Source organism: Pogoniulus pusillus, chromosome 12 (assembly GCF_015220805.1).
Source record: "Pogoniulus pusillus isolate bPogPus1 chromosome 12, bPogPus1.pri, whole genome shotgun sequence".
NCBI lineage: Eukaryota > Metazoa > Chordata > Aves > Piciformes > Lybiidae > Pogoniulus > Pogoniulus pusillus.
In genome coordinates, this window is record NC_087275.1 from 33287574 (window position 1) to 33313551 (window position 25978).

Here is a 25978-nt window from a genome sequence, read left to right on the forward strand (position 1 = left end):
CACCTGCTGTTAAGGGGAGAGCCAGCTCTGTGCCAAGGGTTTGACACCAGGCAGTGTCTGATACCCTGCCAGGGGTTTATGCCCTGAGCCACAGTACGTTCCCTTTGGTGGACACAGAGCCACACAGTGCCAGGGGCTGGGAGGGAGCTGCAGAGAGCATCCAGCCCAGGCCCTGCCAGGGCAGCAGCAGCCAGGGCAGGGCACACACAACACAGCCAGGGGGGTTGCAGTGGCTGCAGAGAAGGAGACTCCACAGCCTCTCTGGGCAGCCTGCTCCAGGCCTCTGCCACCCTCACAGCCAAAAAGCTTCCCCTCCTCTTGCCCTGCCACCTCCTCTGCCCCAGCTTGCCCCCAGTGCCCCTTGTGCTGCCCTGGGCCAGCCCTGAGCAGAGCCTGCCTGCGTCCTGCCCACACTGCCCTGCACAGCTTGGGCACAGCACTGAGGGCAGCCCTCAGGCTGCTCTGCTGCCAGCTGCCAGCCCCAGCTGCCTCAGCCTGGCCCCACAGGAGATGTTCCCTGCCTGCAGAGCTCTGTGCCTCTGGGCTGGGCTCTCTCCACCACTGCCCTCAGCTCCTTCTTGGCCTGAGGGGCCCAGAACTGGACAGAAGATTCCTTCACATTCCAGTCTCTTCCCGGGCATCCATCCCCACTGCTGCTTTGGCCCCGCAGTGCCAGCAGTGCTCCCAGTTCTCCCCTGCCTGGTAGCCAGGCTGGCTGGGTGGCAGGGGGCAGCAGTGGCTGCAGCTGAGCTCCCTGCCGTGTCCCCGAGCAGCAGCTGGCTGTGAGGCTGGATGAGTGCAGGCAGGGGCAGGCAGGACACAGCTGTTGCCTGTGACAGCTTTATTCTGTGCCGTTGGAGATGCCCAGCAGGTGTGGGCTGGGCGTGCAGGGGCGCTGGGCAGCTGCAGGCTCTCCTCTCCTCACTGTCCTGTCCCAGTCAGCCGTTTGATGAGCGCCAGGAACTCGTCGAAGCTGACCCTGCCGTCCTTGTCCTTGTCCAGGGATTTGATGATGTTGTCGAGGGAGAATGAGTCCTGTGGTGGCAGGGGAGGAGTTCAGGGAAAGGAGAGAGGGAAATGTCAGGGTCACAGATCACTTGGGCTGGCAAAGCCTTCAGGGTCACCCAGCCCCAGCGTTCTCTGACTGCCACGGCTGCTGCTGGCCCTCAGCACCACGTCCTGGCGGCTCTGAAGTGCCTCCGGGCTGGGCGTTCAGCCCCTGCCCTGGGCAGCCTCTGCCCGGGCTGAGAAACCCTTTCAGGGAAGGAGTTTCTGCTAACACTCAGCCTAAAGCCAACCTGGTGCCACTTGAGGCCGTTTCTTCTTCTGTCACTTGTTGCACAGGAGGAGACTGATTCACCTCTCACTGCATCCTGCTGTCAGGGAGCTGCAGGGAGCAGAGGGCTGCCTTGAGCCTGCTTCTCTGCAGGCTGAGCAGCCCCAGTCCCCTCAGCTGCTGCCACCAGCCCTCAGGGATGCTCACAGCTGTTGTCCTGTGAGGAACACTGCCCGGAAGGGATGCAGGCACTCACAGGCAGCAGCTTGGAGGTCTTACTGGGGTTGTTGTACTGTGCTGTCCAATGGCCAAAGGCAGCCTGCAGGAAGGCTGCAGAGGGACTTGTGCTGAGGGGGTCTGCAGGCAGGCCAAGGGCAATGGTTTGGAGCTGAGGCAGAGCAGGGGGAGAGTGGAGCTGAGTGAGAAGCTGTTGAGTGTGAGGGTGCTGAGAGCCTGGCCCAGGCTGCCCAGGGAGGCTGTGGCTGCCTCCTTGCTGGGGGTGTTCTGGGCCAGGCTGGCTGAGGCCCTGAGCAGCTGAGTGTGGCTGAGAGGTGCCCCTGGGCATGGTGGGGAGGTTGGGTCAGAGGAGCTCTGAGCTCCCTTCCAGCTTGAGCCACTCTGTGACTCCCCTGTGTTCCTGGTCATGCTGGAGAGGCAGCTCCTGCTCTCTGCTGCCAGCAGAGGTAACAGAGATAGGGTCAGAGGCATCCAGCCCTGCCCAGACAGCTCCTTCAGCCTGGGGAGGCAGGGGTGGGAGCAGTGGAAGAACTGCAGAGGTGTGCAGCCACCAGGAAACATGAATACAGACACCACCTCCTGCTGGGTCCAGCCCCAGCCTGGGCCCTGCACAGCACACTTGGCAATGTGCTGCTCCTCTGGCCTTTGGGCAGGCCCTGCCAGTCTCTGCCCACTGTTGCCCACTTTCCCAGGCACACTGCATTCACAGGTGACAGGCATCAGCTCGTGCCCTGTCTTGTGCACCAGACCTCCTGGTGGTGGTGCCAGGGCTGGCTGTTAGGATGAGGGAGGTGTCTTTGTTTGGTGGTGCCCACTGGCAGAACAGGGGGCAGGAGGGGCAGGCTGGAGCATAGAAGGTTCCATGTGAGCATGAGCAACACTTAACTGTTCTGCTGCCATCCCTCAGCTGGTTAGTCCACAGGGGCACAGGGTGCAGGGGCTGGGAGGGACCCCCAGAGAGCAGCCAGCCCAAGCCCTGCCAGAGCAGCACACCCAGGGCAGGGCACACACAACACAGCCAGGGGGGTTGCAGTGGCTGCAGAGAAGGAGACTCCACAGCCTCTCTGGGCAGCCTGCTCCAGGCCTCTGCCACCCTCACCATACAGCAGTGTCTCCTCCTGCTCAGGTGCCACCTCCTGGGTGCCAGCCTGTGCCTTGCCCTGTCACTGGGCACCACCACACAGAGCCTGGCACCTGCACCCTGGCCCCTACCCCTCAGATATTTGCAGGCACTGATCAGGTCCCTCTCAGCCTCCTCTTCTGCAGACTGAACAGCTCCAGGGCTCAGCCTTTGCTCACAGCAGAGATGTTCCAGCCCCAACCATCCTCACAGCCTCTGCTGGGCTCTCTCCAGCAGGTCCCTGCCTCTCCTGAGCTGGGCAGCCCAGAGCTGCACACAGTGTGCCAGGAGTGGTCTCAGCAGGGCAGAGCAGAGGGCAGGAGACCCTCCCCAGCCCTGCTGGCCACACTCCTCTTGCTGCAGCCAGGATGCCCTTGGCCCTCTTGGCCCCAGGGGCACACTGCTGCCCCACGCAGGACTTGCTGCCCTCCAGCACTGCAGGGCCTTTCTCCACGGAGCAGCTCTCCTGCAGGATGTCCTCCAGTCTGTCCTGGTGCCTGGGCTTGTTCCTGCCCAGAGGCAGGACTCTGAGCTTCAGGAGGTTCCTGGGTGCCCCTGCTCTGGCAGGGGGCTGGGCTGGGTGCTCTCTGGAGCTCCCTGCCAGCCCACTCCACAGCCCCCCAGTTCTGTATCAACAGCAAACTGGCCAAGGGTCCACTCTGTCTCCTCATCCAGCCTCAAACCTGTCCTTCAACACTTCCAGGCAGGGAATATCCACAACCTTTCTGCTCAGCCCTGCTCCAGTGCCACAGCAGAGTCACAGCAGAAGCTTTTTTCCTGGTGTTTACCCTAAGATGTGCCAAGGAGCACCCAGCCTGGCAGCACCACTGCCTCTGCTTCCCTTCCCTCCCAGCTCAGCAGCAGCTCAGTGTGATCAGTGGCACTCACCTTCAGGTACTGTGCAAACTGATTCTGCAGCAGAGTTTTGAGCCCAGGGATGGACAGGGCACTGGTGCTGCCCTCCCTCAGGGCATACTCGGTGAAGGACTTCAGCAGGTTGTCGTTGAGTAAATGTTCCATGGTGAGCTGAGCTCTAGAGCAGGAACTGCAGACAGAGGAGACAAGAACCAAACTGCATCACACTGGGAGTAGGTCAGAGCCCTGTGCTGAGAGCCTGCGAGGTCACTCACAGCACAGAGTCCTGCAGGGGCTCAGGCTGGCAGGAGCTCAGAGCTCCTCTGACCCAACCTCCCCACTGTGCCCAGGGACACCTCTCAGCCACACTCAGCTGCTCAGGGCCTCAGCCAGCCTGGCCCAGAACACCCCCAGCAAGGAGGCAGCCACAGCCTCCCTGGGCAGCCTGGGCCAGGCTCTCAGCACCCTCACACTCAACAGCTTCTTGCTCAGCTCCACTCTCCCCCTGCTCTGCCTCACCTCCAAACCATTGCCCTTGGCCTGCCTGCAGACCCCCTCAGCACAAGACCCTCTGCAGCCTTCCTGCAGGCTGCCTTCAGCTCTTGGCAGCAGCTCTGAGCTGCCCCTGGAGCCTTCTGCTCTGCAGGCTGCACCCCCCCAGCTGCCTCAGCCTGTGCTCGCAGCAGAGCTGCTCCAGCCCTGGCAGCATCTTTGTGGCCTCCTCTGGCCTCCCTCCACAGCTCTGTGTCCTCCTGCTGCTGGGGCCAGCAGAGCTGGAGGCAGGACTGGGGGTGAGGTCTGAGCAGAGCAAAGCAAAGCAAACTCAGCCTAGGTGAGAAGAGGCTTAGCTGAGTTTTACTTCTACGGAACTGGATCAACACTCAGGAAGTAAAAATCATCTCAGCTTCAGAGGCTGTAAACACCCAATTCCTTCAGGTTGTGCTTACCTCACTCACAGTCCAGAGCTTCCAAAAGTATCCAGCAGCAGTGAGAGCCTCAGACTGAGGTAACCTTTATAGTGGCTTGGATGCTCCACCCTGCTTGTGAAACTGGCATTTGTCAGTGAGTCAGTGCAGCACTTGGGCTGTGTTCAGTGGGCAGAGGAAGAAGATACTTTAGCAGCTGAAATGAATCACTTCTTATCTTACAACAAGGCCAAGGCAGAGTCTGGTATTTGGGAGAGGACAGCCCCATGGACCTGAGCTGGTGGAGAGCAGCACAGGGGAAAGGCACCTGGGGGTGCTGGGGGGCAGAAGGGTGCCCAGGAGCCATCAAGGTGCCCTGCTGGCCAAGAAGGCCAAGGGCAGCCTGGGCTGACTCAGAAGGGCTGTGGTGAGTAGGTGCAGAGAGGTTCTCCTGCCCTCTGCTCTGCCCTGCTGAGCTGCAGTCTTGTGCCCAGCTCTGGGCCCTCAGGTCAGGAAGGAGCTGAGGGAAGTGCTGGAGGTCCCTTCCAGTCCCTGGCATTCTGTGATCTGGAAATGGTTCAGCAGCAGCATCCAGCACTGCTCTTGTTTGGTCTCTGTAGGCCATCCTGGGTAAATGGATGAATTTTGCACTCTGAGGTGCAGCACACTCCAGAGGCCTGGGAAAGGCTCCCATGGGATGTGTAGTGTTTGCTCTTGGCAGGGACTTGGGAAAATAGGGATTAGTTTCAAGAGGATCCAAATGAGCAAACTCTGCAGCTGCTTGCTGTGTGTGGGAGGTGGCAGCAGCAGGGCCAGAGGCAGCTCCTCAGTGTGTGCCAGCTCTGTGATGGATTTCCTCTGGGATGCCATTCTGGTTGCTGCTCTGCAGAAGGAGAACACTCCAAGATGTGAGTGGCCAAAGACTGGAGAGTCCTACATGGGAAAGAGGAGTCTGAGCCTCTCTTCCTTCTGGGGATCAGGAGCAGTGTGGGCAGCAGGACAGGGGAGGTTCTTGTGCCCACCCCTGTGCTCAGCACTGCTCAGGCCACCCCTGGAGTGCTGTGTCCAGCTCTGGGCTCCTCCATTGCAGAGAGATGCTGAGGTGCTGGAAGGTGTTTGGAGCAGGGCAGCAAGGCTGGGGAGGGGCCTGGAGCACAGCCCTGTGAGGAGAGGCTGAGGGAGCTGGGGGGGTGCAGCCTGCAGCAGAGGAGGCTCAGGGCAGAGCTCACTGCTGCCTGCAGCTGCCTGCAGGGAGGCTGTAGCCAGGTGGGGTTGGGCTCTGCTGCCAGGCAGCCAGCAGCAGAAGAAGGGGACAGAGGCTGAAGCTGTGCCAGGGCAGGTCTAGGCTGGATGTTGTGAGGAAGTTGTTGGCAGAGAGAGTGATTGGCACTGGAATGGGCTGCCCAGGGAGGTGGTGGAGTGGCCGTGGCTGGAGGTGTTGCAGCCAAGCCTGGCTGGGGCACTGAGTGCCATGGTCTGGTTGGTTGGGCAGGGCTGGGTGCTAAGCTGGGCTGGGGGAGCTTGGAGCTCTCTGCCAGCCTGGTTGACTCCACGATTCTATGATTCTGTGACTCTCATTTGCTGCAGTAACGATGCCACTTCCCGAGGGCACAGCTTGCCAAGGCCCAGGGCACTGCTGGCTGCGCTGTGTGCCCAGCGGCAGGAGCCATCCGCACTGAGACAGCAGCAACCCCTGCAGCCAGAGCTGCTCCTTCTGTGTGTCCTGGCACCTGGGCAGGCTGCAGAGCTGTGCTGAGGACAATCACATCAGGGTCAACAAGGCAAAGTCTAAGCTCCTGCACCTGGGTCTGGGCAAACCTTACTGTCAGTCCAGCCTGGGAGTGGTGAGACTGAGAGCAGCCCTGCAGAAAAGGACTGGGGGTGCTGCTGGGGGAGAAGCTGGGCAGGAGGCAGCAGTGGACACTGCCAGCCCACAGGGCCAAGGGCAGCCTGGGCTGCACCCAAAGCAGGTTGGGCAGAGATGGAGAGAGGAGATCCTGCCCCTCTGCTCTGCTCTGCTCTGGGGAGACCTCACCTGCAGGGCTGGGGCCAGCTCTGGAGCCCTCAGCACAGACATGGACCTGGTGGAGAGGGTCCAGAGGAGGCCACAAAGATGCTCAGGGGCTGGAGCAGCTCTGCTGTGAGCACAGGCTGAGGCAGCTGGGGGGTGCAGCCTGCAGAGCAGAAGGCTCCAGGCAGAGCTCAGAGCAGCCTGCCAGGAGCTGCAGGGACTGCAAGCAGGCTGCAGAGGGACTGCTGGCAAAGGCCTGCAGGGACAGGAGGAGGGCAATGGTTTGAGCTGAGAGCAGAGCAGCCTGAGCTTGGCTGTGAGGAACAAGTTGTGCAGCAGGAGGCTGCTGCCACACTGCAACAGGTTGCCCAGGGAGGGAGCTGAGTGCCCATGGCTGGAGCTGTTGGAGGTGAGGCTGGGCAGGGCTGTGAGCAGCCTGCTCTGGGGGAGGATGTCCCTGCTGAGTGCTGGATGCCCTCTGGAGCTCCCTGCCAGCCCAGCCCCATCCCTGCTGCCAGCCACCTGCTCCTTGTGCACGTGCAGGATGGATCCAGGCCATGCTGGGGTCTCAGCTGCTCTCTCTTGCTCTCGTCACATCCTTCCTGCCACCACTGATGCCTGCCTCGTGACTCTGCTGCTGTTTACCTTACAGTGATGGAACACTAAGTGGGTTGGCCTCCAGTGAGTTTCTGTGCCATTCCCTGGCACTGTTGGAAAGCAGAGGGGTGAGGCTGCCGTGCCAGGGCAGCAACTATCTCACCCATCCAGTTTAATCCTCTGCTGGTGCTGACGCCCTCACCTCATGGAGTTCTCCACCTTCTCCAGTGTGTTGGGTTGCAGCAGCACCACTGCACTTGTATAGCAGCCCAACAGCTTGAGAGTTCACTGAGGAGCCCCTCTGAGGCATGACTGAAGGGTAGAAATGTTCACTGTCAGGGGAGCTCAGAGCTCCTCTGCTCCAACCTCCCCTCCATGCCCAGGGACACCTCTCAGCCACACTCAGCTGCTCAGGGCCTCAGCCAGCCTGGCCCAGAACACCCCCAGCAAGGAGGCAGCCACAGCCTCCCTGGGCAGCCTGGGCCAGGCTCTCAGCACCCTCACACTCAACAGCTTCTTGCTCAGCTCCACTCTCCCCCTGCTCTGCCTCACCTCCAAACCATTGCCCTTGGCCTGCCTGCAGATCCCCTCAGCACAAGTCCCTCTGCAGCCTTCCTGCAGGCTGCCTTCAGCTCTTGGCAGCAGCTCTGAGCTCTGCCTGGAGCCTTCTCCTCTGCAGGCTGCACCCCCCCAGCTGCCTCAGCCTGTGCTCACAGCAGAGCTGCTCCAGCCCTGGCAGCACCTCTGTGGCCTCCTCTGGCCTCCCTCCACAGCTCTGTGTCCTCCTCCTGCTGGGCCCAGCAGCACTGGAGGCAGGACTGGAAGCTGAGCAATGCGTGCAGGCAGCCTGGCAGTGTCTGAGGCACAGCAGTGGCTGATGGCAGCTGAGGCTGAGCTGTCAGAGCCTTTGTGTGGCAGGTGAGGCACTGCCTGTGGCAGAGCAATGCCTGTAGGAGCCCCAGCCCTGAGCTGCAGAAGGGTTTCTCATCTCACCAGTTAAACCTGAACTTCTCCCAGGCCCTCCCTGCTGACATGTCCCCAGTGTGCCATGGAAAGTGTCTCCCTAGGCAGGGCTGGGTGTGGGTGCTGCAGGGCTGCCTGACTCAGTGTGCTGCTGCTGTGGAGCCAGCCTCAGCCTGCTGATGTGTTCATTGAGCTGTGTGTCAGCTGCTGCTGGCACAGGGCACAGCTGCCACCCTGACTCTTGCCATGGCTCCCTGTGCCTAGCTGTGCTGTGTCAGCTGTGGCAGTTTCCAGGGACAAAAGGAGTTTGTCCTTCCAGGTTCAGAGCCTTGACCTGAGCAGTAGTGCAGTAATGTCAGTGCTGTGTGCTGGCTGCAGCCAGAGCAGGGAGAGCAGCAGCACAGGGAGGGGATTCTGCCCCTCCACTCTGCTCTGCTCAGCCCTCACCTGCAGCACTGCCTCCAGCTCTGGGCTCCCCCCAGCAGAAGAGGGACATGGAGCTGCTGGAGAGGCTCCAGAGGAGGCCATGGAGATGCTCAGAGGGCTGCAGCAGCTTCCCTGTGGGGACAGGCTGGGAGAGTTGGGGCTGCTCAGCCTGGAGAAGAGAAGGCTGCAGGGAGACCTCAGAGCAGCCTGGCAGTGCCTGAAGGGGCTGCAGGAGAGCTGGGAAGGGACTTTGGAGAGGGGCTGGGAGTGGCAGGATGAGAGGGAATGGATTGGAGCTGGAGGAGGGCAGATTGAGACTGGAGATTGGGAAGAAATTCCTTGCAGTGAGGGTGGTGAGAACCTGGCACAGGTTTAGGGTGGTGAGACACTGGCACAGCTTGCCCAGGGAGGTTGTGGAGAACAGAATCTTTGATCTTTGATCAGATTGGGTGATTCTGTGCTCCACAACCTCCCTGGAGGTGTCCAAGGCCAGGCTGGATGAGGCCTGGAGCAATGTGGCCTAGTGGAAGGTGTCCCTGCCTGTGGAGGACTGAAGAAATAGTTTGTGTTGATCTTATCAGGTTAGTTCACATCCTCAGCTTCATCACAGCCCCAGGGCTGAGAGCAAAGCTGCAGGAGAGGCAAAGGAAGTGATTGGGAGTGCTTGGAGGGAAAGCAAACTGTTAGCACTCCTCAGCCTGTGCAACCTCTTCTGCTCTGCTGCACTGCCATTGTCTCCTTTGCTTGTGACTGGCTGCAACAGCTCTGAAACAGCTTCTCTCTGCAGGTTATTGACATGCCAGAGCACAGCCCTGGAGATGTGGGTGGCACCATGAGGCTGGGGAAGAGGAGGACTGTGTTCAAAACAGAGGATTCTGTGCTCAGTAAGTTACAGTTCTGCTCTCCTGCCTCACCTTTTGGAGAGGAACTCTGGAACCTGGCAAAGCAAAAGGCCTGGAATGGAGGAGGGTCCAGAGGGACATGCATGAGCTGCAGAGGTGAGCCCAGGACAGCCTCATGAGCTTCAATAAGAGAAAGTGCAGAGTCCTGCACCTGGGTTGGAACAATTCTCACTGTCACTCCAGGCTGGGGGATGAGGTGAGAGAGGGAGCCCTGAGGAGAAGGATTTGGGATGCTGGTGGGTGAGAAGCTGGGCAGGAGGCAGCAGTGGGCACTGCCAGCCCAGAAGGCCAAGGGCAGCCTGGGCTGCACCCAAAGCAGGGTGGGTAGAGATGGAGAGAGGAGATCCTGCCCCTCTGCTCTGCCCTGCTCTGGGGAGACCTCACCTGCAGGGCTGGGGCCAGCTCTGGAGCCCTCAGCACAGCAACAACATGGACCTGGTGGAGAGGGTCCAGGGGAGGCCACAAAGATGCTCAGGGTCTGGAGCAGCTCTGCTGTGAGCACAGGCTGAGGCAGCTGGGGGGGTGCAGCCTGCAGAAGGCTCCAGGCAGGGCTCAGAGCAGCCTGCCAGGAGCTGCAGGGGCTGCAAGCAGGCTGCAGAGGGACTGCTGGCAAAGGCCTGCAGGGACAGGAGGAGGGCAATGGTTTGAGCTGAGAGCAGAGCAGCCTGAGCTTGGCTGTGAGGAACAAGTTGTGCAGCAGGAGGCTGCTGCCACACTGCAACAGGTTGCCCAGGGAGGGAGCTGAGTGCCCATGGCTGGAGCTGTTGGAGGTGAGGCTGGGCAAGGCTGTGAGCAGCCTGCTCTGGGGGAGGATGTCCCTGCTGAGTGCAGGGCTTGGGCTGGGTGCCCTCTGGAGCTGCCAACCCAAAGCACTCAGAACAGGAGGCTGGAGCGAGGTGGGTTTGTGCCTCGTTGTGCCTGGCAGGGCAGTGGCAGAGCCGCACCGCGGGCGGCAGCAGGGCACTGATCGCTTCCCTTTGTCTGCGCAGGGAAGCTGTATGGTGGTGAAGGGTTTGTGGAGGAGCGGCACAGGCACCGCTATGAGGTAAGCACTGCTGACTGCTCTGTGCTGCACTGCTGGGGGGGTCCTCCCCAAAGCCTGGGCGGGGGTTCTTACCCAACAGAGCTGAGATCTGAGTCAGGGTTGGACAGGACAACTTAGGTCAACAGGAACCTCTGCTACACCCAGAGCAGCTCACACAGGAGTGCATCCAGGTGGGTTCTGAATGTCTCCACAGAAGGAGGCTCCACAACCCCCCTGGGCTCTCTCAGCTCCCTCTTTGCAGCTGAGCCAACTCCCAAGGCAGCTCAGGCTGCTCAGGATTTTGCCCCATCTAGTCCTGAATCCCTCTGGGGAGAGAGGTTGCACAGCCTCATTTGACAGTGTGTTCCAGTGCCTCACCCCTTCGTGAGCTCTTTTACTCCTAGTGTGGAGTCACAGAATGCAGTCTGGCTCTGGCTGCCCAGGGAGGCTCTGGCTGCTCCTGCCTGGGGGTGTTCTGGGCCAGGCTGGATGAGGCCCTGAGCAGCTGAGTGTGGTGTCCCTGGGCATGGCAGGAGGGTGGAGCAGAGGAGCTCTGAGCTCCCTGCCAGCCTGAGCCACTCTGGAATCCTGTGAATGCTGTTTCCTTCAGAAGCTGAGGGGGGAAGGGAATGGCAGTCAAGTGCTCAGAGTTTGGGGTGCTCCCTGAGCACTGGGGACACCACCAAGGCACCAAACCAGCACAGTGCAGAGCTGCTGAGCCTGCAGGAGCTGCACCACAGCTTGTGTCATAGGCACCAAGAGCTGCTCAGGCTTGGTCCCTGCTGCAGTGGACAAGGAGGAGTGCAAGCTGCTCAGAACCAGGGGACAGCAAGCAGGAGGGGGCCTGCCTTTAACCTTTGGAGTGCTGGGCAGGAAGCTGTAAAAGCAGTGCTTGGCCTTCAGCCTGGCTCTGTCCCAGGTTTACAGCAGAGAGAGTAGGAGAGCAAGAGAGCAAAATGCCCAGCTCCTCTCTTGCCGTTCCTGCTCACCTCTGAGGCCACTGCCACGAGTCACTGCTGCCTGCTGAGCACACAGAGCAGTGGCTCTGCCCTGACTGTTGCTTGCAATGTTTCAGGTCAACCCAGAACTGACTCAGAGCTTTGAAGAGAAAGGTTTGAAGTTCGTTGGCCACGATACGGAAGGGAACAGAATGGAAATCATTGAGCTGGAGAGTGAGTGTCTGACCTGCCTGGAGCTCCTGCTGCAGCTGCCGAGCCGTGGGGAGGTGGTTGCAGGGCAGGGAGGCAGTGCTGAGCTCTCCTGGCAGCCAGGGTGGTGCTGGGGGTACTGCTGACCCACAGGGTCACAGGCTGCACCAGGCTGGGAGGGACCCTCACAGCTCATCCTGCCCAGCCCCTGCAGCAGCAGGGACACCTCCAGCTGCAGCAGGCTGCACAGGGACACATCCAGCCTGAGCTTGAATGTCCCCAGGGACAGAGCCTCAAGCACAGCCCTGGGCAGCCTGTGCCAGGATTTCACCACTCTTACTCTGCAGAACTCCTTCCTGGTGTCCAACCTAACTCTGCCCTGCTCTGATTTCAAACCATTGCCTCTCATCTCCCAGGCAGCCAGCAACAGAAGAAGGGGACACAGCCTCAAGCTGTGCCAGGGCAGGTCTAGGCTGGATGCACAACCTAACTCCGCCCACTCCAGCTCCAAGCCATTGCCCTTGACCTGTCCCTACAGGTCCTTCTGAGCAGTCCCTGCCCAGCCTGCCTGTAGGCCTCTTCAGATGACTCCACCTGTGTGACAATGGCAGAAGGTTCAGAGGGTGTTAGAAGTCTGAAGGCTTCCCATGGGCTGGGCGTGCATGAGGGACAGACACATTGCTCTGCCCAGAGCTCCTCGTGTCAGCTCAGTGGGGTTTTGCAACAGGGTGCCCAGGAGCCAGCAATGTGCCCTGCTGGCCAAGAAGGCCAAGGGCAGCCTGGGCTGGCTCAGAAGGGCTGTGGTGAGTAGGTGCAGAGAGGTTCTCCTGCCCTCTGCTCTGCCCTGCTGAGGCCACAGCTGCAATCTTGTGCCCAGCTCTGGGCCCCTCAGGCCAAGAAGGAGCTGAGGGCAGTGGTGGAGAGAGCCCAGCCCAGAGGCAGAGAGCTCTGCAGGCAGGGAACATCTCCTGTGGGGCCAGGCTGAGGCAGCTGGGGCTGGCAGCTGGCAGCAGAGCAGCCTGAGGGCTGCCCTCAGTGCTGTGCCCAAGCTGTGCAGGGCAGTGTGGGCAGGACGCAGGCAGGCTCTGCTCAGGGCTGGCCCAGGGCAGCACAAGGGGCACTGGGGGCAAGCTGGGGCAGAGGAGGTGGCAGGGCAAGAGGAGGGGAAGCTTTTTGGCTGTGAGGGTGGCAGAGGCCTGGAGCAGGCTGCCCAGAGAGGCTGTGGAGTCTCCTCTGCAGCCTTTCCAGGCCTTGCAGCCTTTGCCCCTTGTGCTGTCAATGGAAGTCTCTGAGAAGAGCTCCTGGACTCCATAGAGATCTTCCCTGAACTTTATTTCTTATCAGCTATTCCACTGCCTTCTTCCTGCCCTTTGTAATTTGCTTTGCCATCTCTCCTGCAGATCATCCATACTTTGTGGGGGTTCAGTTCCACCCAGAGTTCTCCTCCAGACCTATGAAGCCTTCACCTCCCTACCTGGGGCTGCTGCTGGCAGCCACTGGGACGCTCAGTGCTTACCTGCAGCGTGGCTGTAAACTCTCTCCCAGGTACAGTTCCTCACTCCCTTGCCTGCAGTTTGGCAGACACATTTCTGGAGGGACTCAGAAGTGCAGAAGGGGAACCATCATAGAGCCATAGGATGGGTTGGGTTGGCAGGGAGATCCCAAGGGGCATCCTGCACTCAGCAGAGGCATCCTCCACCAGAGCAGGTTGCTCACAGCCTTGCCCACCTGTGAGCATCTCCAGGGGTGGTTCCTCAGCTCCCTCCCTGGGCAACCTGTTGCAGTGTGGCAGCAGCCTCCTGCTGCACAACTTGTTCCTCACAGCCAAGCTCAGGCTGCTCTGCTCTGCTCTCATCTATTTCGAGTTCATTCATCCAGCTCCAACCCTCTAGCCATGGGCAGGGACAGCTCTCAGCAGCACAGGCTGCTCAAGGCCTCATCCAGCCTGGCCATGAACACTTCCCTGGGCAACCTGTGCCAGTGTCTCACCACCCTCACTCTAAAGCATTTCTTCCTCCTCTCCAGTGTCAGTCTGCACTCCTCAAGCTTCAACCCATTCCCTCTCATCCTGCCACTCCTACCTGTCCCTGGTGTCCATTTGGCCATTGAGTCACTGCCCACAACACTCTGGGTGCAGCCATCCAGCCAGTGGCCACCCCTCAGGTGCATGCTGATGCCATTTGTGAGCAGGCTGCCATGCAGGACAGTGTCAGAGGCTTCACACAAGCGCTGGCAGATGCCATCAGTTGCCATCTTCCCTGGGGGAATGCCTGGGAAAGGTCTGTCATTCCCTGGGGAAGAGCAGAGTGCTGGGTGGGGATCAGCCCCAGCTGCCTGCAGGAGATGGAGCTGTCTGGGTGCTGTTGGGGAAGCAGCTGTGCCTCACAGTGTGTGGTGTGGCACAGTTCTGGCAGCTGCCTTTGGGCTGTGAGTGCCCTTGGGCAGCAGTGCCCAGCTACAGAAAGCTCTCTGGAGGCTTTGGGGTTAGGGCAGGGCTGTCAGGAGGTGACCCAGCTCTGCAGGCACACTGCTGCCCCCTCTTCTGAGCACAGCCTCTGCTGCTGGGCTGTGCTGCGGAGCTGAAACCTGTTCTAACCATGCTGACTTCCTGTTCCTCTGCCCTGCCTGCGCTCAGGAGGAGGTAAGTACAGCGGCGGTGCTGCGGCGTGGGCATGTGGGCATGGGGCATGTATGTGGGCATGGGGCATGTGTGTGTGCATGTGTGTGTGCATGTGATCATGTGTGCATGTGTGTGTGCATGTGATCATATGTGCATGTGTGTGTGCATGTGATCATGTGTGCATGTGTGCATGTCAGCATGTGATCATGTGTGCATGTGTGTGCATGTGGTCATGTGTGCATGTGTGTGTGCATGTGATCATGTGTGCATGTGTGTGCATGTGGTCATGTGTGCATGTGATCATGTGTGCATGTGATCATGTGCATGTGTGTGCATGTGGTCATGTGTGCATGTGTGTGTGCATGTGGTCATGTGTGCATGTGGTCATGTGTGCATGTGTGTGTGCATGTGATCATGTGTGCATGTGTGTGCATGTGGTCATGTGTGCATGTGTGTGTGCATGTGATCGTGTGTGCATGTGTGTGCATGTGGTCATGTGTGCATGTGTGTGCATGTGGTCATGTGTGCATGTGTGTGTGCATGTGATCATGTGTGTGTGCACATATGTGCATGTGTGTGTGCATGTGTGCATGTGATCATGTGTGCATATGTGCATGTGTGTGTGCATGTGATCATGTGTGCATGTGTGCATGCAGGCAGCAGGAGGGGCTCAGGAAGCGCTGCAGGAATCTCAGGCCATGGCAGCAGCAGGCTGCAGTGAGGGCACGGGGCAGAGCCGAGAGACTCTGAGCATCCTGCTTGTCAGGTAGAGGGTTTGTGTCTGCTCAGATCCAAAGAGCACAGCTTTGCACTGCTGCAGCTGCAGAGGTGCCACAGAGCCTCCCAGCTCAGCTCTTCCCGGCAGAGGAGGTTTAAGGTGGACTCCCTAGGGCAGCCTCCGGGTCTGTCCCAAACCTTCAGGCGTTTGACCCTGACACGGGCAGACAGAAGCCTCCTGGTTAGGGAATGTGGGTGGAGGTGGAGAAGGAAGCTCCCAGGCAGGGAACAAACTCTGGGTTGCCACTGCCATGCCGGGGGGTGGGGGTAGAGTGGCACTGGGAGGCTCTGCTGGGTTAGGAATCCTGCGCTTACACCTGAGGCTTTTGTCCCCTTCCCGGCTCAGCTGCCACTCCCCACCCTTAACCAAACCGTCTCAGCTTGCTGCTGCCCCAGGAGCGCTGCCGCTGCCCAGCAGCCTGGTGCCAGCACAGTCTGTCCAGGTGCCGTCAGGTGCCAGCGTGGGGGGGGGGGGGGAAGGGGGCGCACAGCCCTGTCCCTCCTGCCCTCAGCTTCACCACCACCAGGAACGCCCGAGGGGGGCTCTGAAGGAGGGCTGGCAGTGCCAGGACGAGGGGCAGTGACTTTGAGCTGGGAGAGGGGAGGCTGAGGCTGGAGAGCAGGAAGAAATTCTTTCGAGTGAGGGTGGTGAGACACTGGCACAGGCTGCCCAGGGAGGTGGTGGATGCCTGCTCCCTGGAGGTATTGAAGGCAAGCTGGGGCTAGTGAGAGGTGTCTGTGCCCACGGCAGGGACCTGGAGCTGGATGATCTTTAAAGTCCCTTCCGACCCAAAGCATTCTGTGATCTTAGACCCCAAACTTAAGCCCGTTCCTGTCGGAGGTGTTCTGAAAGAGCAGCACTGGGCAGGAGGTGAGATTGGCTCTGGAAATGGGCTGCATCTGAGGCAACTGCTGGGTCAGAGGCGTCACCTGGGCAGGGGATTTGAGATCACATCTCTGGTCAAGATCCTTCTGACTGTATATTGCCGTTTGGCAGTGACAGCTACAGTGACCTCAGCGACGACAGCTCTCCAGAAAAAGACTTCCCTAGTGCAGAAAGAAGCTGAAGTGGTTGCAGGAGAGCACAGAAATGGATGATGCTGAGGTAAACTGCATTGGTTTTGTGCTGCTTCTTTATGCTGCTTCGTGACATTGATCTCTCCTAGGCTTAAAGGAGGCTCCTTGGTTGTCCCTTTGGCACCAAAGCCACTCCCAGAGCTTGCCTGCAGCACTTAATTGGTTTTGTTTTCCTTCTGCTGCTTAACTCTCCAGCTGTGATGTTAAATCTGTTAAGTGTTTGGGGTGCAGCTCTGAGGTCTTGGCCAGGTATTCGACTGTTCAGAGGCAGGAAGTTCATCCTCCCTCATAGAATCCCAGTATCAAGCAGGTTGAAGAGAGCTCCAAGCTCATCCAGCCCAACCTAGCACCCAGCCCTGCCCAACCAACCAGACCATGGCTCAGGGCAGAGCTCATTGCTGCCTGCAGCTGCCTGCAGGGAGGCTGTAGCCAGGTGGGGTTGGGCTCTGCACCAGAAGAAGGGGACAGAGGCTGAAGCTGTGCCAGGGCAGGTCTAGGCTGGATGTTGTTAGGAAGTCCTGCAGCAGAAACTGGTCTGTCTCCATGCCGTTCCCCTGCCAAACTGGCAAGGGAGCTGTGCGCCTGTGCTGCTCAGCGTGGCTGAGCCTGTCCCGTGGCTCAGAGGCAGCTCAGGGAGGATGTGGCCCTGCACAGCAGCTCTTCGCTGGGCGCAGGCTCCTCTCGGCCGCAGCCTCCTGCTTGCGCCGCCTGGCGGCCGCGGGGGCCACTGCAGGAGCGCTCCTGAGCGCTCTCAAGAGCCTGCAACCCTCAGCTTTGTCTCCCCCCAGCCCTCTGGGGTAGATTTCAGTTCGTTCAAGTTTGCTGTTCTATTTCACAGCCAGATCGCCCTATGGGGAGAGGCTGAGGGAGCTGGGATTGGTTAGCCTGGAGAAGAGGAGGCTCAGGGCAGACCTTATTGCTGTCTACAACTACCTGAGGGGAGGTTGTGGCCAGGAGGAGGTTGCTCTCTTCTCTCAGGTGGCCAGCTCCAGAACAAGAGGACACAGCCTCAGGCTGCACCAGGGGAAATTTAGGCTGGAGGTGAGGAGAAAGTTCTTCACTGAGAGAGTCATTGGACACTGGAATGGGCTGCCCGGGGAGGTGGTGGAGTCGCCGTCCCTGGGGCACTTCAAGGCAAGGTTGGACGTGGCACTTGGTGCCATGGTCTGGCCTTGAGCTCTGTGGTAAAGGGTTGGACTTGATGATCTGTGGGGTCTCTTCCAACCCTGATGATACTGTGATACTGTGCTTCTCTGCTCTCAGCGAGAGGGAGTTTATATTCAGATTACTTTAAGCTCTGCTTTGTGCTGTTTTCAGTGTGAGCTACCTTCCCTTGGGGCCCAGAGGAACCACTTCTCCTCTATTCATCTACAAGGAAGTCATCTCCAGTACGTTCTGGCTGCTTGCTCTTGAAATTCCTGGTGGATTGCTGGATGGACTGACCCAGCTGCCCTGCTGCTGGAACTCTGTGTGTGAAATTGGCTTTCATCTTGTACCAGCCCTGTGCCTTTCATCTCCACTCTTTGATGGCTTCTTTGGATGTGCAGTGTTCTCTCGTCCTGTGCCATCCCAGTTCAGCAGAGGAAATTGGCTGCCTCACTGCAGTGCTGCTCAGGTGCTCACATGGATTTGGATCAGAGCCTGGGAAAACAGCTTGGCCTGAAGTACAGACAGCTCCATCCTGCTGCCTGGGACACTGCACGGGAAGGGATTCCATAGACTGTCTTAGTGCAGCAAAGCCTGAACCTCGTGTGCAGGGCAGGGCACACACAGCACAGCCAGGGGGGTTGCAGTGGCTGCAGAGAAGGAGACTCCACAGCCTCTCTGGGCAGCCTGCTCCAGGCCTCTGCCACCCTCACAGCCAAAAAGCTTCCCCTCCTCTTGCCTTGCCACCTCCTCTGCCCCAGCTTGCCCCCAGTGCCCCTTGTGCTGCCCTGGGCCAGCCCTGAGCAGAGCCTGCCTGCGTCCTGCCCACACTGCCCTGCACAGCTTGGGCACAGCACTGAGGGCAGCCCTCAGGCTGCTCTGCTGCCAGCTGCCAGCCCCAGCTGCCTCAGCCTGGCCCCACAGGAGATGTTCCCTGCCTGCAGAGCTCTCTGCCTCTGGGCTGGGCTCTCTCCACCACTGCCCTCAGCTCCTTCTTGGCCTGAGGGGCCCTGAGCTGGGCACAAGATTGCAGCTGTGGCCTCAGCAGGGCAGAGCAGAGGGCAGGAGAACCTCTCTGCACCTACTCACCACAGCCCTTCTGAGCCGGCCCAGACTGCCCTTGGCCTTCTTGGCCAGCAAGGCACATTGCTGGCTCCTGGGCACCCTTCTGCCCCCCAGCACCCCCAGGTGCCTTTCCCCTCTGCTGCTCTCCACCATCTCAGTCCCGGCACAGGTCCATGGGGTTGTTCTCTCCCAAATGCCAGGCTCTAACTAAGCAATTCCAAAGTGTTAACCACTTCAACACCAATCCTGTTTGGGTCCCAGCAGCTGCCTGCTGTCGTGTCTGCTTCCAGCCATTTCCACCGAGTGCAAATTTCCACCCCCCAGTACTGGGCTGGGCTCTGTGTAACATATCTGGGGGGAATGGGACCTGAAGGAAGAGAAGCAGTGTGGGTAGCAGGGCAAGGGAGGTTCTTGTGCCCACCCTTGTGCTCAGCACTGCTCAGGCCACCCCTGGAGTGCTGTGTCCAGCTCTGGGCTCCTCCATTGCAGAGAGATGCTGAGGTGCTGGAAGGTGTTTGGAGCAGGGCAGCAAGGCTGGGGAGGGGCCTGGAGCACAGCCCTGTGAGGAGAGGCTGAGGGAGCTGGGGGGGTGCAGCCTGCAGCAGAGGAGGCTCAGGGCAGAGCTCATTGCTGCCTGCAGCTGCCTGCAGGGAGGCTGTAGCCAGGTGGGGTTGGGCTCTGCTGCCAGGCAGCCAGCAGCAGAAGAAGGGGACAGAGGCTGAAGCTGTGCCAGGGCAGGTTCAGGCTGGATGTTGTTAGGAAGTTGTTGTCAGAGAGAGTGATTGGCACTGGAATGGGCTGCCCAGGGAGGTGGTGGAGTGGCCGTGGCTGGAGGTGTTGCAGCCAAGCCTGGCTGGGGCACTGAGTGCCATGGTCTGGTTGGTTGGGCAGGGCTGGGTGCTAGGCTGGGCTGGGGGAGCTTGGAGCTCTCTGCCAGCCTGCCTGGTTCTGTGACTATGAATCTCCAAGTGCTGCTGTGCCCCAGATAAAAGCACAGCACCCAGCCCCAGCTGCACTCTGATGCTGCTTACCAGTGCAATGAGCTGGAAAATAGATGATTTCCGTGCAGCTGAGCCCTCGAGCTGCTCCTCACAGCTTGGATGCTGCTTTCTTACTGTGCAAACAAAGAAATGAGGCCCGGAGATGGCTTCTCCTTAGTGCTCCTTATGCCACTGTCATCTTTGACCAGGGAGGACAATGAGATAATCCAAGTGATGCAGCTCACTTCTCTGCTTCCCTAATAGGAGAGATAATGAAGGGCTTTGTTTTGATGGCTTTGTTGCCTGCAGGGTAATGAAAGATCCCAGCATGGATTTCATTAGGCTTTGTCTGCGCTCGCTGCGCTGCGCCCCACTCAGGGAGCAGAGATTCTCCTTCATGCGCATGGGACCAGAAGGTGCAAAGAGTTGAGCACAGGGTGAGAATTTGGGCACCAGTGGCACCAGAGTTGCTGCTGGAGCTTTGGACCATCTAGGGCTCGGGGGAAGTGACCTTAGAGATCATCTGCTGCAACCCCCTGGCTATAGGCAGGGACAGCTCCCACCAGCACAGGGTGCTCAAGGGCTCATCCAGCCTGGCCTTGGACACCTCCAGTGAGGTTGTGGAGCACAAAATCACATTGGGTGATTGTGTGCTCCACATCCTCCCTGGGCAGCCTGTCTAGGGTCTCACCACCCCTCAACCTGTGCCAGTCTCTCACCACCCTCACTGCAAAGAATTTCTTCCTCCTCTCCAGTCTCAGTCTGCCCTCCTCCAGCTCCAATCCATTCCCTCTCATCCTGCCACTTCCAGCCCTTCTCCAAAGTCCCTTCCCAGCTCTCCTGCAGCCCCTTCAGGCACTGCCAGGCTGCTCTGAGGTCTCCCTGGAGCCTTCTCTTCTCCAGGCTGAGCAGCCCCAACTCTCCCAGCCTGTCCCCACAGGGGAGCTGCTGCAGCCCTCTGAGCATCTCCATGGCCTCCTCTGGAGCCTCTCCAGCAGCTCCATGTCCCTCATCTGCTGGGGGGAGCCCGGACCTGAGGCAGTGCTGCAGGTGAGGGCTGAGCAGAGCAGACCGGAGGGGCAGGATCCCCTCCTGTGCTGCTGCTCTGGCTGCCCCCAGGCTGCCGCTGCCTGTCTGTGGGCTGGGAGCTGTGCGGTGGGGCAGAGCAGCAGCGCCCAGGTTGCAGTGCTGGCCGAGCTCCGCGGTGCCAGCTCTGCCCGTGGCTGGCGTCCAGTGCCAGCTGCTCGTTAGCAGTGCTGTGAGACGAGCACCAGAGGGATGTGCCCATTCAGGAGCCTCATTCCTATGCTGTCCCTGAGTCCAGCCCCACTCTGCCGGAGCCATGCAAATACCTCTCTTTGTCTCGCAAAGCCTGACCTGCTGCTCCTCTGCACTGCTTTTGTTTCCCTTCGGGCTCGCTCGGAATGCAGAGTGACAGGAGAGAAGGCGGAGGGGGCAGGGCAGCCCTCTGCCCAGACAGGCTTCGTAGCAGACCCCGAGGTGAATGAGGAGCGAGGATCGTTTTGCTCCTTCTTTGGATGCCCCCCGGCAGTATCCGCAGCCGCACTGCCTGCCAGCTGCTGAGGTCCAGCAGGCCCTGAGCGGTCCTGGCTTTGCTTTTCTTCCAGCATGCTGCTGGCTACCTCCTGGCAGCAAACTGCTGCTCTGGGACCGCAGCCTTGCACACCCTAACACAAGTTAGGCTGCAGGCAGATGATTGCAGTGCTGGAGGGCAGCAAGTCCTGCGTGGGGGCAGCAGTGTGCCCCTGGGGCCAAGAGGGCCAAGGGCATCCTGGCTGCAGCAAGAGGAGTGTGGCCAGCAGGGCTAGGGGAGGGTCTCCTGCCCTCTGCTCTGCCCTGCTGAGACCACTCCTGGCACACTGTGTGCAGCTCTGGGCTGCCCAGCTCAGGAGAGGCAGGGACCTGCTGGAGAGAGGCCAGCAGAGGCTGTGAGGATGGTTGGGGCTGGAACATCTCTGCTGTGAGCAAAGGCTGAGCCCTGGAGGTGTTCAGTCTGCAGCGGAGGAGGCTGAGAGGGACCTGATCAGTGCCTGCAAATATCTGAGGGGTGGGGGCCAGGGTGCAGGTGCCAGGCTCTGTGTGGTGGTGCCCAGTGGCAGGGCAAGGCACAACAGGCACAGGCTGGCACCCAGGAGGTGGCACCTGAACAGGAGGAGACACTGCTGTATGGTGAGGGTGGCAGAGGCCTGGAGCAGGCTGCCCAGAGAGGCTGTGGAGTCTCCTTCTCTGCAGCCACTGCAGCCCCCCTGGCTGTGCTGTGTGTGCCCTGCCCTGGGTGTGCTGCTCTGGCAGGGGCTGGCTGCTCTCTGGGGGTCCCTCCCAGCCCCTGCATCCTGTGATTCCTGCCGGAGGAGCTATGATGATCTCCAAGGTGCTTCCCCTGCCAGCTGCAGGGCACAGGAGGTTCCTCCAGCTGCCTGAGGGCACAGCAAGCCCTGGCAGGTTGAACTGCTAAATCGCCGTGCAGCTGGCACGGGGCTGCTCCAGGAGCACTCTGCCGTGGGCTCCCCTCCAGCAGGGAAAGGGCAACCAGGGCAGCCCTGTCTGCAGAGCACGTCTGAGCCGGGCTGGGTTAGCCTCTGAAGCCGCAGCTGAAGGAAGGGAGCAGAGCGGTTTTGGAGGGGAGTTTCTCAGAGGAGCCGTGGAAACGAAGCCAGCCCCAGCCCGGGCCAGGCGGGAACAGGATGCTCAGCTTTGTTAATCCTCCCCCCGCGGCCTGGAGAGGTGAGCAGAAGACATCAGAGCTTGCTCTGACAGCTGCTCCCGAGCTCACTGGGACTTAACCGGGTTAGGAGAGGATCCCCGGGGCGTGCTGGCAGCAGGGCTGTGGATGCCTGCTGCTGGCTGGGGCTTGCTCCGCTCTTGTGCCGAGGGCCAGGAGTGCTCAGCACAGCTGCCGGCAGGGCAGGAGCACTGATAACAGTTAATGCATCCATTTGGCTTGCTCTCTGCTTAACATGTATTGATTAGCAGCTCGCTCCCAGCTGCCTCCCTCCTGCCTGCTGCTGTGCTCTGTCCTGAGTTGCTTTCCTCTCTTCCTCCCCTCCTCCTGGCCTCTCCATCACACCGAGCTGGCTTCTCTCGGGCTGCAGTGAAGTTTCTCTCTGCTTTGCACCCAGGGAACGTCCTCCCCATAGACACCACCTCGGGGAGGACACTGACAAGTGCCAGAGCCTCCCCAGAGTGGACTTGGGCCATTGTCTGGGTGCTTTCCTGAACGCCAGAGACAGGACTCTGACTTTGCTCTGCTGTCCCCAGCAGCAGGAGGACACAGAGCTGCTGGAGAGAGGCCAGAGGAGGCCACAAAGAGGCTGCCAGGGCTGGAGCAGCTCTGCTGTGAGCACAGGCTGAGGCAGCTGGGGGGGTGCAGCCTGCAGAGGAGAAGGCTCCAGGGGCAGCTCAAAGCTGCTGCCAAGAGCTGAAGGCAGCCTGCAGGAAGGCTGCAGAGGGACTTGTGCTGAGGGGGGCTGCAGGCAGGCCAAGGGCAATGGTTTGGAGGTGAGGCAGAGCAGGGGGAGAGTGGAGCTGAGGGAGAAGCTGTTGAGTGTGAGGGTGCTGAGAGCCTGGCCCAGGCTGCCCAGGGAGGCTGTGGCTGCCTCCTTGCTGGGGGTGTTCTGGGCCAGGCTGGCTGAGGCCATGAGCAGCTGAGTGTGGCTGAGAGGTGTCCCTGGGCACAGTGGGGAGGTTGCAGCAGAGGAGCTCTGAGCTCCTGCCAACCTGAGCCATTCTGATTCTGTGGTGCTGGTGAGCCCAGGACTGTGGAGCTGCAGTTTAGGGGGGCATGAGCAGAGGGCAGTCTATGCTTGGCATCCTGCCAGCCTGCAGCTCACTGGCTGTGCTCCGCTCTGCTGCTGGCTTGGAGAGCTGCCCCTGGAAGGGTGCTCAAAGCGAGGGCAGCACAGGCTGGGTGCTGGTTGCTCTGCACTCGAGTGCTACAGGCACAAGCTCAGTCTGCTCCTGAGCGTTGCAGCAGGGCTCAGGGCAGGGATGGAAGAAGCTCTCTGTGTCTCTCCCTCTCTCTCTGCAGGGAGGGAATTCGATCAAGGTGTTCTTGTGCTGTGCCTGGGAAATGAGAATCTTGCTGCGTTGCTCAGAGTGGTGGTGGCTGGGAGGGTACTGGCACACCGAGTGCTCAGCTGGCACAGGGACAGAGAGGAGGTGGCAAGCTCAGGGTCTGTCCCCACCACCAACACTGCTGCTCAGAGGTCTCTCCTACTGCTCCACTTCTCCACTCCAGCATCACCAGAACCTCATCTCCTCTTCCCCTAGAGAGACAGAGGCTCTCCCCTATGCTCCACAGGACTCTGTTTCTCTCCCAGGCAGGGCTGGGAGCCAGGGAGATGCCTCTGGCTGCAGGTGGGGCACAGTCCCTTTGCCTGTCTGCCCTTCTTGGCTGCTGCACAGCACCAGGGGTTGCTGCCGGCCCTGGACTCCAAAAAAGCTGGGGAGGGACTTTCGAGGCTGTGAGGGAGTGGCAGGAGTGGGGGGAACGGAGCAAAGCTGGAGGTGGGGAGAGTGAGGCTGGAGGTGAGGAGGAAGTTGTTGAGCAGGAGAGTGGTGAGAGCCTGGCAGGGGTTGCCCAGGGAGGTGGTTGAGGCCCCATGGCTGGAGGTGTTTGAGGCCAGGCTGGCTGAGGCTGTGTGCAGCCTGCTCTAGGGTAGGGTGTCCCTGGGCATGGCAGGGGGGTTGGCACTGCCTGATCCTTGTGGCCCCTTCCAGCCCTGACAAGTCTGCGAGTCTGTTAATAACCACAGACTGCCCCTCCCCCGAGCAGCTCCTGCTCCCCCCATCCCCCACCCCCCCCCGAGCAGCTCCTGCTCCCCCCCATCCCCCACCCCCCCCGAGCAGCTCCTGCTCCCCCCATCCCCCACCCCCCCCGAGCAGCTCCTGCTCCCCCCCACCCTTCTCTCTAAACAGCTCCTGCTCCACCACCACCACTTCTGCACCCACCCCAGAGCCTGGGGCAAGACTCTGAACCAGCTAAAACCCCCCAGAGAGGAGCTCAGCCCTGCCAAGGAGACGCAGCCAGCACCCGTGGGGGACACTGCAGTGGCTACCAACTCTCTTCCTACCTAACCGGGGGGCCACCAGGCCCCCCGGCCTTTGAATCCCCTCCACCAGTCACCCAGTGTGCACCAGGGGCACTCACCTGTGATGCCAGGAGGAGGATCCTCTGCCCAGATGGGCAAGCTTGGAGCTGCTGCCTTCCTGGGGCCATTATAAAGGGGAGTGGGCAGGGAGGGCAAAGTGGTCACACCTGGGCTGGGAGGAGCCTCCAGCAGAGCCCAGGTGCTCTGGGTGTGGGGGGAAGTGGGGAATCAGGGCAAGGGGGTGGAAAAGGGGCAGGGATGGCCTGCCAGTATGGCTGATCCTGCTCTGGCAGGGGTTGGACTGGATGAGCTTTCAAGGACACTTCCAGCCCCTGCCAGGCTGTGATTCTGTGATCCCTGGGCAGCCTGTGCCAGGATTTCACCACTCTGCCTGTGCAGAGCTCCCTCCTGCTGTCCAGCCTAACTCTGCCCTGCTCCAGCTCCAAACCACTGCCCTCATCCTATCCCCACAGGCTCTACTGAACACTCCCTCCCCAGCCTGCCTGGAGGTCCCCTTTGGACACTGAAATGCAGCTGTAAGGGCTCCCTGGAGGCTGAGCTGAATTGGAATGGAGTTGCATGGAATGGAATTGGATGTGCAGGCCCTGAAGAGAGGCAGGCAGAGGACTGGCATGAATGTCACACCCACACTCCTGCCTGCTCCTGCAAGGGGAGTTAGCTCTTGCTCAGCTGTTTGCAGTGCCAGTGCCTCTTCTGGTGTCATGCCAGGACAAGCTGAGCCAACAGGTGCCAGCTTTTCCCCTCCCCTCAGTGCCTTCTCTACCTTACCCAAGCAAAGTGAGCAGCTCTCAGCTGGGCTGGAATTGTCTTCTGTGATTTTCCAGCACCTCAGCATCTCTCTGCAATGGAGGAGCCCAGAGCTGGACACAGCACTGCAGGGGTGGTCTGAGCAGTGCTGAGCACAGGGGTGGGCACAAGAACCTCCCCTGTCCTGCTGCCCACACTGCTCCTGATCCCCAGAAGGAAGAGAGGCTCAGACTCCTCTTTCCCATGTAGGACTCTCCAGTCTTTGGCCACTCACATCTTGGAGTGTTCTCCTTCTGCAGAGCAGCAACCAGAATGGCATCCCAGAGGAAATCCATCACAGAGCTGGCACACACTGAGGAGCTGCCTCTGGCCCTGCTGCTGCCACCTCCCACACACAGCAAGCAGCTGCAGAGTTTGCTCATTTGGATCCTCTTGAAACTAATCCCTATTTTCCCAAGTCCCTGCCAAGAGCAAACACTACACATCCCATGGGAGCCTTTCCCAGGCCTCAGCAGGAGCTGGAGTGACTCCACTGTGGCTGTGCCCTGCCTTGTGCACGTGTCTGGCAGTGATGATGTGAAGGCAGGAGCAGAGGTGCACGGGCACTGAGGAGCCCTTCTGCAGGGCAGCAGCCAGCAGCTCTGGGTGCCAGTTCTCACCAGACTGGCAGGCTGGCTGGAGGCTTTTCTCAGCTCTCTGAGTCATGCTGGACCATTTCAGCCCTGCTGCTGCTCATTTCTTCTGCAGGTAGCACAGAAGAGCAAATCACATTAAGGTGAGTGAGCTCCTTTTGTACCCCCGTGGCATGGGGGGTGAGGTTGGGCTGCTGGGGTGAGGTGGGAGCAGCCTGCACTCGATCCTGGCTCAGCTGCAGGGCTGTGGTTCCCTCCTTTCCTGCAGTGCCCTGCTCATGGATGGGCTCATGGCTTGGACAGATTCACTCTGATGTGGGTCAAGAACTGGGCCCAGA

The 25978-nt window shown here is 60.1% G+C and overlaps 2 protein-coding genes across 3 annotated transcripts in view; one reads left to right on the forward strand and one right to left on the reverse strand.

Moving 5' to 3' along the window:
- Positions 1 to 18409, forward strand: part of CTPS2 (CTP synthase 2) — a 34419-nt gene extending 16010 nt beyond the window's left edge. For both annotated transcript variants that reach the window (XM_064152096.1, XM_064152095.1), the window contains 6 exons: positions 9178 to 9274; positions 10282 to 10337; positions 11392 to 11488; positions 12865 to 13009; positions 15859 to 15966; positions 17256 to 18409. In XM_064152096.1, coding sequence (XP_064008166.1) covers positions 9178 to 9274; positions 10282 to 10337; positions 11392 to 11488; positions 12865 to 13009; positions 15859 to 15928 — 465 coding nt within the window. In that variant the 3' untranslated portion in view covers positions 15929 to 15966; positions 17256 to 18409. The remainder of the gene's footprint in view (positions 1 to 9177; positions 9275 to 10281; positions 10338 to 11391; positions 11489 to 12864; positions 13010 to 15858; positions 15967 to 17255) is intronic.
- On the reverse strand, positions 827 to 24369 carry S100G (S100 calcium binding protein G). The gene is made up of 5 exons (XM_064152097.1): positions 24300 to 24369; positions 19181 to 19386; positions 4436 to 4572; positions 3522 to 3678; positions 827 to 1035 (listed from the first exon to the last, which is right to left on the reverse strand). Exons 4-5 carry the CDS (start codon positions 3651 to 3653, stop codon positions 922 to 924), a joined length of 246 nt encoding a protein of 81 aa, XP_064008167.1. The 5' UTR covers positions 3654 to 3678; positions 4436 to 4572; positions 19181 to 19386; positions 24300 to 24369; the 3' UTR covers positions 827 to 921.
- Between the last annotated feature and the right edge of the window lie 1609 nt (positions 24370 to 25978).

Bases quoted from the DNA above. Each gene is read 5' to 3' on its own strand.
- S100G (XM_064152097.1), bottom strand. From the start codon at position 3,653: ATGGAACATTTACTCAACGACAACCTGCTGAAGTCCTTCACCGAGTAT. The intron at 1,036-3,521 runs GTGAGTGCCACT...CTGCCACCACAG, and splicing joins AGTTTGCACAGTACCTGAAG to GACTCATTCTCCCTCGACAA.